Here is a 12,986-nt window from a genome sequence, read left to right as displayed (position 1 = left end):
CGTGATTTCTAGAAGGACCTGTCATTGTGATTTATAAAATGCAGAGCTTTTTTGTATGCATATTAAGAAATTTAGTTCTGCACTTGGTTGCCATATTTTGAAACATTCATTGAAATCAAAAGTTTGATTTACAAGTTGTTTTTGGCATTACTGGGCTGTCACTTACAGGGCTGTGTCACCGAATCTTACAGTAGTGAGTTAATGCTGGCCGGGCACGGGATGAACTTACGAGGTCCTTTTTGTCAAGAAACGGTGACTCTAACTCCTTCCAGTGTATTTTTATGCTCAGTGGCTTCACTATGGTGGTCCGGGAAGCAGTGCAATCTGTTTAAATTGTTGCACTCTTCACCAACTTCCAGTTTAAGAATGTTTTTAAGTTCTAAGAGTAGATTTCTGTTTTGTTTCGTATGAGTGTCGTGTTAGTATATTTGAACACATTGGCCACGTTTGCTGTTGTATTTGCTTAGATTTGGCTTCCTTAACCTTTTTACTCTCTGTACCAGCGTTCCGACGACTGGGGGGAACAAATGCGTAAGTATGTCAAGAAAAAATAAACTCACAATATTAGGTTTTATATAATTTTATGCTAGACTCTTGGTTGCAGGAGGCGATACAATGTTTTTAAGTATTTTGGTGACCAGTGTGTATTCATTTCTAAAATAGAGTGCTGGTGCCTGCGGCTTTGCTAGGAATCCCGCGGCTTGTGCTGTTCATTGTCGGCACTCCCAGTACCAAGGCTGCATACTCTTTATTCCATCTCATGCTTCTTTAACACCAGACGCACTCTGCCCCTTTATCTCACTCTTGCAGGTTCCTACTTTCTCTCTTTGTGATAGGCTTTTGTCCGTCTTTCCGTTTTGTTAATTTTTCTCTTACTTTCGGTAAATGTTTGATTTGAAAAAATGAGTGCTGGCCCCCCAAAATGAGTACTGGTGTCCCCCACCGGCAGCCACCAGCTCAAATGAAGCACTGGTGTTATCTTTTAAATATGCTACCCGCTGTTGGAAACTAGTGCTGAATATGCAGACTACCTTAAGAACTCTAGTTGTCTTATTTATCCAAATTCTGGCGTTGGGGTCTGTATCTATGCAATAACTTTAATTTCCTCATGCTAGGATCCCCAGAACAAAATGCTGATCTATTTCATTATCTAATAACAACTTGGGTGTTCCAGTTTAAAGCCCTTTGTAAAAACATCTTAGCAGATGTTGCCAGATGTTTCATTTCAAGGAATTCCTAGTGTTTCTTGCTCTTATTCTCACTTCGTCCATGTCTGACACCACCTCTGTAGGAAATGGATTCTGCCCATTTAATCCTTCAGATTTTTTATTTTTTTGCATTTTTGACTACCTGGTTTTCGACTTTTATTGTGAGTCTCACTGCCTGAGTCTTACAGTAAAGTCTGTGGCAGTGGACTGAGAGTTCTGCCAGTATCTACATGTCACTGTTGCACAACCAGGTTTAAGATGCTCTGGGCTAATTACGCAAGAAGACGTGTGTGGGCCGAGCATGAAGAGTACTGGCTAGCTTGGCCTGATATCTGTGCACAGAGAGCTTGTTGCAGAAAGAACCCTTCAGGGACTGGTGCTGAACTGGTGTAGACCTTAAAATGTGAATGGCAAAATCTGCACCACTGCACAAATTTGCCATATTTAGGCCTAGAGATACTGGTCAGGTATCAAATTTAGGGTACACAGGTTCACAGAGTGCAAATCCGCTGTCACTTTTGTGATCTCTGTAGTTCTTATGGCACTTCGAGATTTTTAATATTTACCCAGCTCGGCCATATCCATATTCTATTTTTTTTAATTCTTTTTTATTAAATAGTTGCTTAGTAAACAACAGATACATCAGTGGATCATTTGTATAGTGTATAGAAGAAGGAGAGTAGACACGATCGCATGCATCAAGGTAAACATTAATATACATTTTGAAAGCTCAGCAAACCCAAAAAGGGATACCCACCCTGAAAGTAATAGCACATGACCCAGCCTGGGTCCCCCACAGTTAGAACCTCTATACAGTCACCACCCATCCCAGACCTTGTCCCATTTCCTAGGAGAGCCCCTTCTTCGATACACAACTTGTTCAGCTAGGCGACACCAGTCCATGTCCATTTCCCAATCTGTAACACTAGGAGTTGCGTCTGCTCCCCAGGCCCTTGCCACATTACATTTAGCCACCATCGTGGCCACCACCAACCAAATTTTCTTGTATCAGGCCAGATCTCTTCCCCCCTGATGTTTAGGAGATGCCACCTTGCTGAAAGGGGGGCAGTCAAGTCAGTGACCTGAGCCACTATCTGAGTCACTTCCGTGCAGTAACCCTGGGCAATCCCGTATTATATGGAAAAAAGGTGTTAGCTTGGCTGCAGCCCCAGAGACACAAGGCCGTGTTACACCATCCCTTTTTATGTAGAAGTTTTTTTGGAGTAGTAGGAACTATGGAGTATCTACAGCTGAACCAGGCTGAACCTGGCGCGAATTGCTTCCTCCCCAGGGCTCTGTATCGTTTCTTACCAGTCATCGTCCTCAGTTGTTCCAAGGTCTCTTTCCCATGTCTGTTGCAGAGTCTTTAGTGGTCAGAGGAAGAGATATGGCTTTGTCAGTCAGAGGGTGTAAAAGCAGATGGTCCTCCAGTGTAGCCACCTCAGGTAATTTCTACCCCTTCGGGACATGGTGTCAGCGTGCATGTTGCGACTGCAAGTACTGGAAATATTGGGTCTCATCTTCCAAAATCTCTCTCCCACCACCTTCAGTAGGTCGCTATTCCACAAGGGGAGCCTGTCTGTCAACTTATTTTCCCTTCCCAAGTATCTTGTAGCGTCATGCCATATTCTCACCACTGTCTGTGTTAGCAGGGCCCGGATCAGCCCCCTACAGTAAAGAACCCATGGGTAACACCTATCTCCCATCACCTCCCTGTCCATACGGAGAGCTGGTTCACAGCGATCAGCAAGCACCCTTTCATTGACCACCACTAGTCGGGCAGCTCAATACTACTTGAGGATTTCAGGGACTGCCAAGCCCTCGTCATATACTCCTCTCTGGAGTTTACAGAATGCAATTCGCGAACTTCCCACAGTAGCTGTTTTATCTCAAGATTAATTTTCTTTAAAAAGTCTGAAGGGACTTTATAGGGAGTGTTTTGTAGGACGTATAACAGTCTAGGGAGGGTCATCATTGTAAAAAGGGCTGCTCTGCCCAGCAGTGACCATGGTAGAGTCCTGCAGCATTGCCACAAAGGTGTTGCAGTTGTGGGAGTAGATTCCAGAAATACCACGGGGTCCCGTGTAACTTATGTCAAGGTATTTAAGCCGTTGTGTACATCTGTAGCTGCACAGCCCAGTGGAAGCAAAGGAGTCCCTCCCCTCCCCTTTAGCTTCTACATTTAGTAGAAATGAGATGCATTCCTCAGGTGGCTTGCCCTTTTTGGGAAGAACCATGATTGTGGCAATCCTCCAGTCTACTGACAGAGATCCCTCTATCTGAGCTGCTTTAAACATGTCCAGCATATAAAACGCCACTTTGTTGGTCATGCATTTAAATAGTTTTACTGGCAGACCATTAGGTCCTACCACTTTCCCTGATTACAAATCATGGATGGCCCAGTATATCTCCTCATCTGTTAGGTCATGTTCCAGGATGGCCCTGTCTTCTCCAGAAAGACCAAGCCCCATTCTCAGTCTCTCCTGTGTAGCCACCAATATTTTGTAATCACCTCTGTCTCGCATGGGTACGCGCTCTGCCCTCCACCAGGTCGTGCAACTGACACTGCCTAAGCCCAAGCTGGTGACACAGTTGGGGGCCAACCCCCCTCCCCCAGGGCCCTGCTCTCCAAGTCGGCAATCTCCTGTTAAATGGCCTCCGCGCCTCATTTCATGTCTTTTTTTCTGGACTTGGTCATGGCCGCAAATAACTGCCTTAAAGGCCTCCCAGAGTACACTTGCTGAGTCAACAGTGCCCCTGTTTTCCTGAAAGGGCTGGTCAGCTCAAACTCATAATTTGTCTCTAATGGTTCCTTCTATGAGATGCCAGGGATTTACTCGGGAAGGTAGTAAAGTGCCCCTGATTGGACCCTGGAGGGTCACCTCCACTGGGGAATGGTCCAATATGCCTCGGGGTTTGTGTACAGAATCTCTTAATCTGCCCATGTGGAGCTTTTGTGTGAAAATATAGTAAAGTCTGGAGTAGCACTTGTGTGCAGCTAAAAGATACATAAATTATTTGAATTTGAGGGTTGTGCGCACGCTGTATGTCAACTTAATCCAGCATGTCTGTGGCCTAGGGTACTATCTTCGCTCCTAGAGGACGAGCGGGGACCCTTCCCAACTTGGGGTTCATCACTACAGTCATCGCCCCCCAATTAAGTAGCACCAGGAAAGTGTGATCCATGGAGTCTAGGCAGAACTGATATTAAGGCTGTGGCCCTCCCAGTTCCCACACTTGACCCTAAACCTGCCAAGTTGATCGCTCCATGTTCTACAGGGAATAAAGGGAAGTGATTTTTTTTTTTTTTCTTTCAACTATAATGCCAACCCCTCTGGAGTCTGTTGTGAAGCCCGCATGGGCCAAGAGAGCATACCCAAATCGGTTGAGTGCTTTGTAGTGGTTGCCTCTCGGGTAGGTCTCCTGTATGAGGACCAGATCTGGGGAGTGTCTCTGGAGGTATTGGAGCATTATCATACGCTTGATTCTGCTACCCAGCCCTTTGATATTCCCTGTGAGAATCCTCAAAGACTGTGATGCAGGAGCACCCAGGTTGTGAGAGTGCATGAGGGGTCGCCAGTGTGACGCCAGTGTGACCTTCAGAGTCCTAGGCCTAGCATTTGGCCAGTGTGTGTCTGTGCAATGTTACCTAGCTAAACAGATGAAACAACGGAACATAACAAGTAGGTAGCATAAGTGTATTAGCCAACATAGAAACTACCCCATCCCTGGTACCCTGCATCGCAGGCTCAAAACTGCCCACCTCCCCAACATGCAGACCGCCTGTTGCCCAAACTGTAGAATACAAATTAGAACATTACTTGAAGCACTGACAAGTATCAAGTGCCAATCAGTACATCCCTCCGAATAACCAATACTATGGCAGGTGTGCACAATGTAAAACAGTCTCAGTCAGTGTTAGTAGGGAAAAGACAGCGCAGCTGTTCAATGGTCACACCTTTAAGGCCCAGCGTCTCAGATAGCACTCATAGCCCATTGCTTCAGTATCATTTCATGCTAGCATGATCTTCCATTGAGGTGTGTCGAACATCTGCTTGATTATTCTCCTTCGTGGCGTTATCGTTTCTCTTCTTCGCGACCCACCAGCTCTCCAACAAGTCTAATGCCTCCTCAGGTGATCCAAAGTGCCTGGCCTTACTGTCAGCAATGAAACAGTCTGGCTGGGAACAACATCATATACGTCAACTCTGCCTCACGGAGGACACTCTGGGAGCCCAATAAATTTGTTGCCGCACCTGCGGCGTGAAGTCTAGGAAAAAAAGATTGTTGCGTTTTCAAACTGGATGTCTCCTGCATCAGAGCCACCTGGGGGATGACGATACGATCCCTGTGGTTGAACATCCTTGCAATGATGGTCCTTGGCTGCACAGCCGGTCTGTGCCGGGGAAAGGGCACCCTATGCGCCCTCGCTATCGTGAAGAAGTGGGAAAGGTAAGAGCTCAACGCCCCGGACACTCCGCCCTCACCGGCACTTCCACCACACAGATATTGTTTCACCTGGCCCTTCCCTCTTGATCCTCCAACTTAGCTGCCAACAGCCTGGCCTTTCACCAAGCGCTGGATCCTTTCTTGGAGACACTTCGTAGTCACCTGCAGGGAGGCTGTATTGGACTCAACCACGGTCACTTTTTCCAACATCTTCTGGCAGGAGAACATCAATTGTGACAGAATCTTGTTTCGGTACTAGCGCACCTTTCAAATCTTTTGACTGCCATTATTTCTCATAAGGAGAGCTCACCATTGGGCGTCTCCTCCTTCAGTGCATCCACTACAGGTCCATCTGACTCCCGTCCCCACCCCCCCTCCGTCCCTCAGCCACTTGTCAATTTGGTTCGACTTTATGGGATGTCCTCCAAAGCCCCCCACTGTGGTAGAAGAGGCTACAGTCTATCATGTCCTTCCTTTCTCTGCAGTGCACATAGCGGGACTAGGGCCTGTCTGAGATCCACAGCTCGGTTGCTGTGAAGAGCCAAGGGCAGAGTCACAACAGCCAGCTAGGTACTTGGCCACAGTGGGCAAATCATCCAGGCCCGTACTCCTCGCACAAAGAGGCCCCTGTATCCCTCTCCAGACCAAGTCTCTTCCTCCCTCAAATTAAGCCAGAAAGAAGGGGTGGGGGGAGAGAATGTCAGTTTTAATCTCATAGACCACCAAACTTATTGGGCACCAGTCCCCAGGGTCCAGCCTACACTTAACTGAGTCCGGGCCGTTGATGCAGTAGGTCCTTAGCTCCTTTGTCTCTGTTTCTGAGTCTATTTCCAGACATGTAGCGGCTGTGATTATTGAGCTGCACCTAGTTTTGGGGCATGTAGGCTTGCTCCCCGCTCACTCAATTCCTTTGGTATCAGCAGATGCGCCTAGTATATCACCGCCCCAGGGCCTCGGTGTCTGGAGCCACCAGGCCATAGGTCCAGCCTTCCCTTTTGCTGCTGTGTACTGGCAAGGAGTGCCAACGTCCCAGCCAGGAAACAGTATTCAGCAGTCATGCACTCAGAGCCTCTTGCCCAATCAGGATCTTAGGTCCGCTGCCAAGCTGCAGCCTGTCAGGGATGACTCAGACCTGCCCCTGCCACCACCACTGCGTGGCCTGCCATCCATCGCGGGATCCCAAGGCCTAATAGGCCAGTCCAGGCTGTGCGAGCCCCTCAGGCACCAAGATCACTTCCAAATTTGCAAGGGGGTTTGTTTTTGGGACAAGAAGTGTCCTTGGCGTGGTACCCTCTGTTTATAGGTGTGGCACCATGCCTTAGGCGCATCTCAGTTATTAACCTGGTACCCACTTTTGTTTTGGGATGTGTCTTGGGGCCCACCCACCTGGACAGGTTTTTGGGGGCCTACAGAGGACTCTTTTTTTCTTTATTTCTAGTGTCACCCATTTTCTCATGGGGAGGCTTTGTAACCCCTTTCTTTTGGTCACCCCCAGTGGAAGTCTTGGTTACCCTAGTCTTGACCCAGTGGTCTGCCTTCTTACCCAATTCTTGGGGAGTTATTGGACCTAGGTCTACCAGATACTGATGTAACTTTTCATTGAAGCACTTACTTAAAATGTGTTCTTACTTAAAATGTGTTCTTCCATAAACAAATTATAAAACCCATCATAGTCATGCCCTTCCTTTCAAGTTACTCAACCATCCAGTCTATAAAATCAACTCAGGTCTGGCTTGAGGTTTTGTGAGCCCACCTGAACCTATTTTTATACTCCTCAGTGGTGAGTCAAAAGCCCTCAATTAGGGTAGCATTCATGAGAGCATAGGATTCAGCATCTGCACCAGTGAGTGTGAGGAGCCTATCCCTACACTTACCAGTAAACAGTTCTCAAAGGCGAGCTCCCCAATGAGACTTTTTTTTAATCTTCTGGTTCCATAGGTGCTCTCAAAGGCTATGAACCACTTGGTGACATCATCACCATCCTCATATTTGGGGACAATCCCTTTAGGGATTTTAGGGGTGTCAGAATACTCACTGTCCCTAGTTATTGTGTTGCTGCTACCATGTATGGGTTCTAAACCCATGTCCTTTCTCTCCCTTTCTATAGCCAGGAGCTGTTTCTCCAAAGCTAATCTTTTGGTCATCCTTGCTAAAAGGATGTCCTCTTCATTGAGGCTGCCCTCAATGTTCTCATGGGAGCTGGACTCCCCTGTGGAAGATCCAGATCCCGTGAGTACTATCTTTGGAGACAGGGATCTTGGAACCCTGGTCTCCCTAGTTAGGTTAGGAGGGGGGAGTTCTACCTCCTGATCCCTAACTTCTTCCCCATCTGAAGGGAGATCTTCCTCCTCAGTAGGGTGGTCCCTTGCATACTATGTTAAGAGCTTAACCTTGGTAGGGTTGGAACCTGTTTAGATTTTTCTGAGGCTGCAGAGGCTCCTTAACTCTTATCCCAAGATGGATGTAAGGGGTGAGGTTGAGTTACTTCACCATGTCCTCTGAGCTACTCATTTTGTTTCTAAAGTTAGGGATTACTTTTAGGAACTAAAACTACTTCTAGTTACTAATCCCTAATTTACAATGACTTTTAAATCTAAAAAGAAATGCGAAGGTGACTTTACCAAGGCCCTAGCAGGACTTTTAAACATTTAGAAAAAATAGTAAAATTCAAAAGTCTGTTTTCTAAAGGCAATCTTGGAATTTAGTCATGGGAATCAGCTGTTAGCTGAGTAGTCCAGCAAATGCAAAGTCGTAGATCCCACTGCTGCCGCCAATGTAGGAAGCTGGCTCTGTATTTATTATATCGAAATAGTGTGCATGGAGTCCAGGGGTTCCCCAAGAGGCTTGACAGAGGCGATAATAGATAATACTAATGCTCTATTTGTGGTAGTGTGGTTGAGCAGTTAGGCTTATCAGAGGGTAGTGTTTGCATTTGTTGTACACACACAAGCAATAGAAGAAACACACACTAAATGACTTAACTCCAGACCAATAGGATTTTGTATTGAAATATCATTTTGTTACTTTATTATTAGAACCACAAGATTCAGTTCAGAAGCAAATACTGTTGCAGGTAAGTACTTAGCATAGACATCAATGTAACTTTGTTTCACTTTAGTCTAGTAAACAGTTTTTAAGAAAACAGAGAATATCTATTTTAAAAGTGGACACTACATGGTCAGAACAGTTCCTGGGGGAAGAAAATAAAGTACAGTTTTAGAGGTAAGTACACAACAATTTACAGTTCCAGTCTCTGGGTTATAGGTAGTCCACCTTTGGGGGTTCAAGTCAACCCCAAACACCCACCACCAGCAACATAGGGCTGGCAGGGTGCAGAGGTTATACTAAATATCTATGAATTCCTGCTCTCATCTTATCACACTTTTCTACCCATCATCATATGTCATGTCTCTATCAAACTATCCTCCATTCTCACTCTGACTCATCCCAAATCCTTTTTACTACTTTCATCTCCTAAATAACTCTGCCTAAGCTCTTCCCTCCTCTTCCACATCTAACTCACCAAACCTCACTCTACTGCCGTGACCTCCCGCACAACCCTACTAAATTCTCCCTCATTTATCTCACCCTGCTACTATGCTCTCCCTAACCCTTCCACATACTCTTCCCTCCTCCATCCCCCTTTACTCATCCCAAGCCTTTGGGTTGAGTAAATGAAGGATATACTCCCAATTAACACTTCTGGATTTCTTTCCTCCTCCACCCCTCCATTACTCCAGCCAATCTAACTAACAAACTCTCATATCCGCGGCTCAAATGAACTCATAATAATACTAAAACTGTACTCATTATTTCCTGATACTAATCCATCACTAATTCTTGTTGGGTTCCAGAGTAGTGTGCTACTCACCGAAAAGCGCTTTGACGGCTCGTTAGGGGTAGTAAGCGCTATATAAATACGATTACAATACAATATTTGAGCAATTTTAACGTGGGCTCCTATGGAGACGGGGGTACTCGGAATTCGGTCTGCCAGCAGGTAAGTACCAGTGGCTCGGAGGGCAGACCAGGGGTGATTGGAGGAGCATCGGAGGGGGACCCCAAGTAGGCACCAATCCCACACCCTCAGTGGCACGGGGGTGGCAGGGTGCAGTATGCAAACAGGGCGTCGGGTTTCCAATTAAACTCCATGAGGGGACCCCAGGGTCACTCAGAGGCTGCAGGTGATGTCTGACGGGGGAGGGGGGGGGTACACCACTGGTCGAACTTGGAAGAGGGCCGCCTGTTGATCGTCACTGCACTGGGTGTTGATTATTCTAAGGGCTGCGGATGCAGGGGTTCCTTTGGCGTCGGTTATCTCCATCCAGGGCAGCTGCGGTCAGGGGGGTCCTCGGGATTCTCTCTGCAGGTGTCGTCATGGAGGGGTGGAGAGGTCAACCCAGGGTGGGCACTTGGTCGCCTGGGGGTCCTCTCTGGTCGTTTGGGCCTCCTGGACTCTGGCCCTATGTGTCGGGTGCAGAGTGGTTAGGACTCACGCTTCTGGAATGAGATGGGAGTCCTTCAGAGGTTTCTTCTTCTGTTCTTCTTTGGCAGGGCCGCTGTCCACTGGAGTTCTTGATCCTTTGTGATGCAGGCAGTCCTCTGGGGGTTTTTCAGAGGTCGCTGGACCTGCAGGACGCCTCGCTTTTCTTCTGCAGGTTCTTTGAAGCAGGAGAGAGGCCGGTAGGGCTGGGGGCCAAGTCAGTTGTCTCCTTTCCTTCTCTGCTGGGGTTTCACTAAGCAGTCCTTCTTCTTGTGAGGTTGGAATCTGGTGAGCTGGGTTCATGGAGGCTCTTAAATCCTAGATTTAGGGGTGTGTTAGAGGGCTGAGGGAAGTAGCCAATGGCTACTGACCCTAAGTGTGGCTACACCCTCCTTGTGTCTACTCCTTTTGGGGGGGGGGGGGGCACATTCCTATCCCTATTGGTCCCTGTCCTCCAAACCAAGATGGAGGATTCTGCAGGGAGGGGGGTCTCTTCAGCTCTGGACACCTTAGGGGTGATCCTGGCTGAGGTGGTGACTCCTCCTTGTTTTTCCTAATTATCCCTCTAGACTTGTCGCCAAAAGCCGGGCTTTGTCCGGGGGCTGGGCATCTCCACTAGCTGGGAGGGCCCAGGGGCATTGTAACTCGAAGCCTAAGCCTTTGAGGCTCATCCGCTAGGTGTTACCGTTCCTGTAGATGGAGGTGTGAAGCACCTCCACCCAGTGCAGGCTTTGTTTCTGGCCTCAGAGCACAAAGGCCCTCACCCCAGGGGGTCAGAAACTCATCTGCTAGTGGCAGGCTGGCACAGATCAGTCAGTCCTACACTAGAGGATTGGGTAAAATGCAGGGGGCATCTCTAAGATGCCCGATGTGTGCATTTTGTAATAAATCCTGCAATGGCATCAGTGTGGGTTTATTATTCTGAGAAGTTTGATACCAATTTTCCCAGTATTCAGTGTAGCCATCATGGAACTGTGGAGTTCGTTTTGACAAACTCCCAGATCATATACTTAATATGGCCACACTGTACTAGACTTAGACACTGTAGGGGTATATTGTTCATGAAGCTATGCTCTCACCTGTGGTATAGTGCACCCTGCCTTAGGGCTTTAAGGCCTGCTAGAGGGGTGACTTACCTATGCCACAGGCAGTGTTATGTGTACATTTGCCTTTTTCTCCCCACCAACACACAATCTGCAATGGCCGTATCCATGTGTTAGGTGAGGGGTCCCTTAGGGTGGCACAACAGAATCAGCAGCCCATAGGGACCTTCCCTGGTCACAGGGCCGTTGGTGCCACTGGTACCTTTTACAAGGGACGTATCTGTGTGCCAGGGGCCTGGTTAGCAGGCTTCAACTGGTTCAAGGAGGGACTCCCTGTTTGCTACAGGTGAAAAATTGCTAACCAGAGTCCCCTGCACCAACTCCTGAAGAAAACCACCAGCTGACCACTGTCCAGTGGCCAAAAAGGAGTTTGCACCAGGTGCATTCTGGAAGTTGTAGTCCGCACCCCCAAGGATCATCTCAGAGCTTCTGGACCCTTGGGGTGAGCTGTGGACCCCAAAAGGACCTTAAAAGAACATCTGGGAGAAGCCCCAGAAGTTTGGAGAACTTTTGAAAAAAAGCTCCATAGAGGGACCGACCTGCCGTGGCAACTCTAGCAGGCTTGCCTCAATCGCGACCCGGCCTGATTTGCAGGTTCATCCCACTGAAGAAAATCTCCGAAAAAGAGACTAAGTCTGAAGGTAAAAAGTTGACGGGACCTCCCAGCCAGCGTATCCGAGGAGGGCTCCAAGGACGTTGGATCAAGATCCAGGTTTACCCCGGTCGAATGATTTTCACCTCGAAAAAACCACTAAGTCCGAAGGTAAAAATCTCCACCGAAGATTCCCGCGACGTGTATCCGGAGAAGAGTTCCAGGAGGTCGAATTGGACTGGCAGGTACGTCCCGCTGAAGAACATCTTCACAAAAGAGACTAAGGCCCTCATTACAACCCTGGCGGTCGGTGTTAAAGCAGCGATAAAACCACCAACAGGCCAGCGGTAAAACAAAATGGAATCACGACCGGGGAGGAAACCGCCAACAGAGACAGCCACTTTAACACTCCGACCGCCACGGCGGTACAAACAAACACATGACGGTCACCGCCAACAGACAGGCGGAAGACAATGTACCGCCCACAGGATCATGAGAGGCCAATCTGCCACCTTTTCCGGGGCGGATTCACCGCAAACAAAAACATGGCGGAAACAGGACTTGGAGGGGGAAACGCTCACCTCTACACACCCCACGAGGAACCAGGATGCCATGGACCCGGAACTCCATATTCTACCTGCCATTGTCTTCCTGCTCCTCTACCAGTAACAAAATGGCACAAGGAAGTTTCATAGATTTCTTTATGCCATTTTTCTGGCTCCCCTAATGAGGGAATGACCCGTCTGCACACATTGGCCCTCATTAAGACCCTGGTGGTCAGTGATAAAGTGGAGGTAATACCACCAACAGGCTGGCGATAATTATCGCCAGATTATGACCGTGGCGGTGACAACTACTTTAGACAGCCACTGTACCACACCGACCGTCAGGGCGGAAACAACAGCTACCACGGTGGTAGCTGCCTACAGCCGGGCAGAAGCCAATGTTCCACCCACCGTATTAAGACAACCAAATCCGCCACCTTTTCCAGGGCGGTACCAACGACATCAAAAGCCTGGCAGAAACACTGCACAGAAGGGAAAGGACTCACCACTGGAGACACAGGGAACAACCACACCACCATGGAGCATGAACTGCAGATCTTCCCAATGATTTTCTATGTCTTGCTCTACCGCGAACACCAACAACGG

The 12,986-nt window shown here is 48.0% G+C and overlaps 1 protein-coding gene across 2 annotated transcripts in view; it reads left to right on the top strand.

The window, feature by feature from the left end:
- FIRRM (FIGNL1 interacting regulator of recombination and mitosis) overlaps positions 1-12,986 on the top strand; it is a 1,527,986-nt gene that overhangs the window by 30,587 nt on the left and 1,484,413 nt on the right. For both annotated transcript variants that reach the window (XM_069231089.1, XM_069231088.1), the window contains exon 2: positions 492-531. In XM_069231089.1, the coding sequence (XP_069087190.1) occupies positions 492-531 (40 nt within the window). The remainder of the gene's footprint in view (positions 1-491; positions 532-12,986) is intronic.

This window comes from Pleurodeles waltl, chromosome 4_2 (genome assembly GCF_031143425.1).
Source record: "Pleurodeles waltl isolate 20211129_DDA chromosome 4_2, aPleWal1.hap1.20221129, whole genome shotgun sequence".
In the NCBI taxonomy this organism is placed as follows: Eukaryota; Metazoa; Chordata; class Amphibia; order Caudata; family Salamandridae; genus Pleurodeles; species Pleurodeles waltl.
Note: the sequence above shows the minus strand (reverse complement) of the source record. Positions and strands in the feature narration are given on the sequence as shown.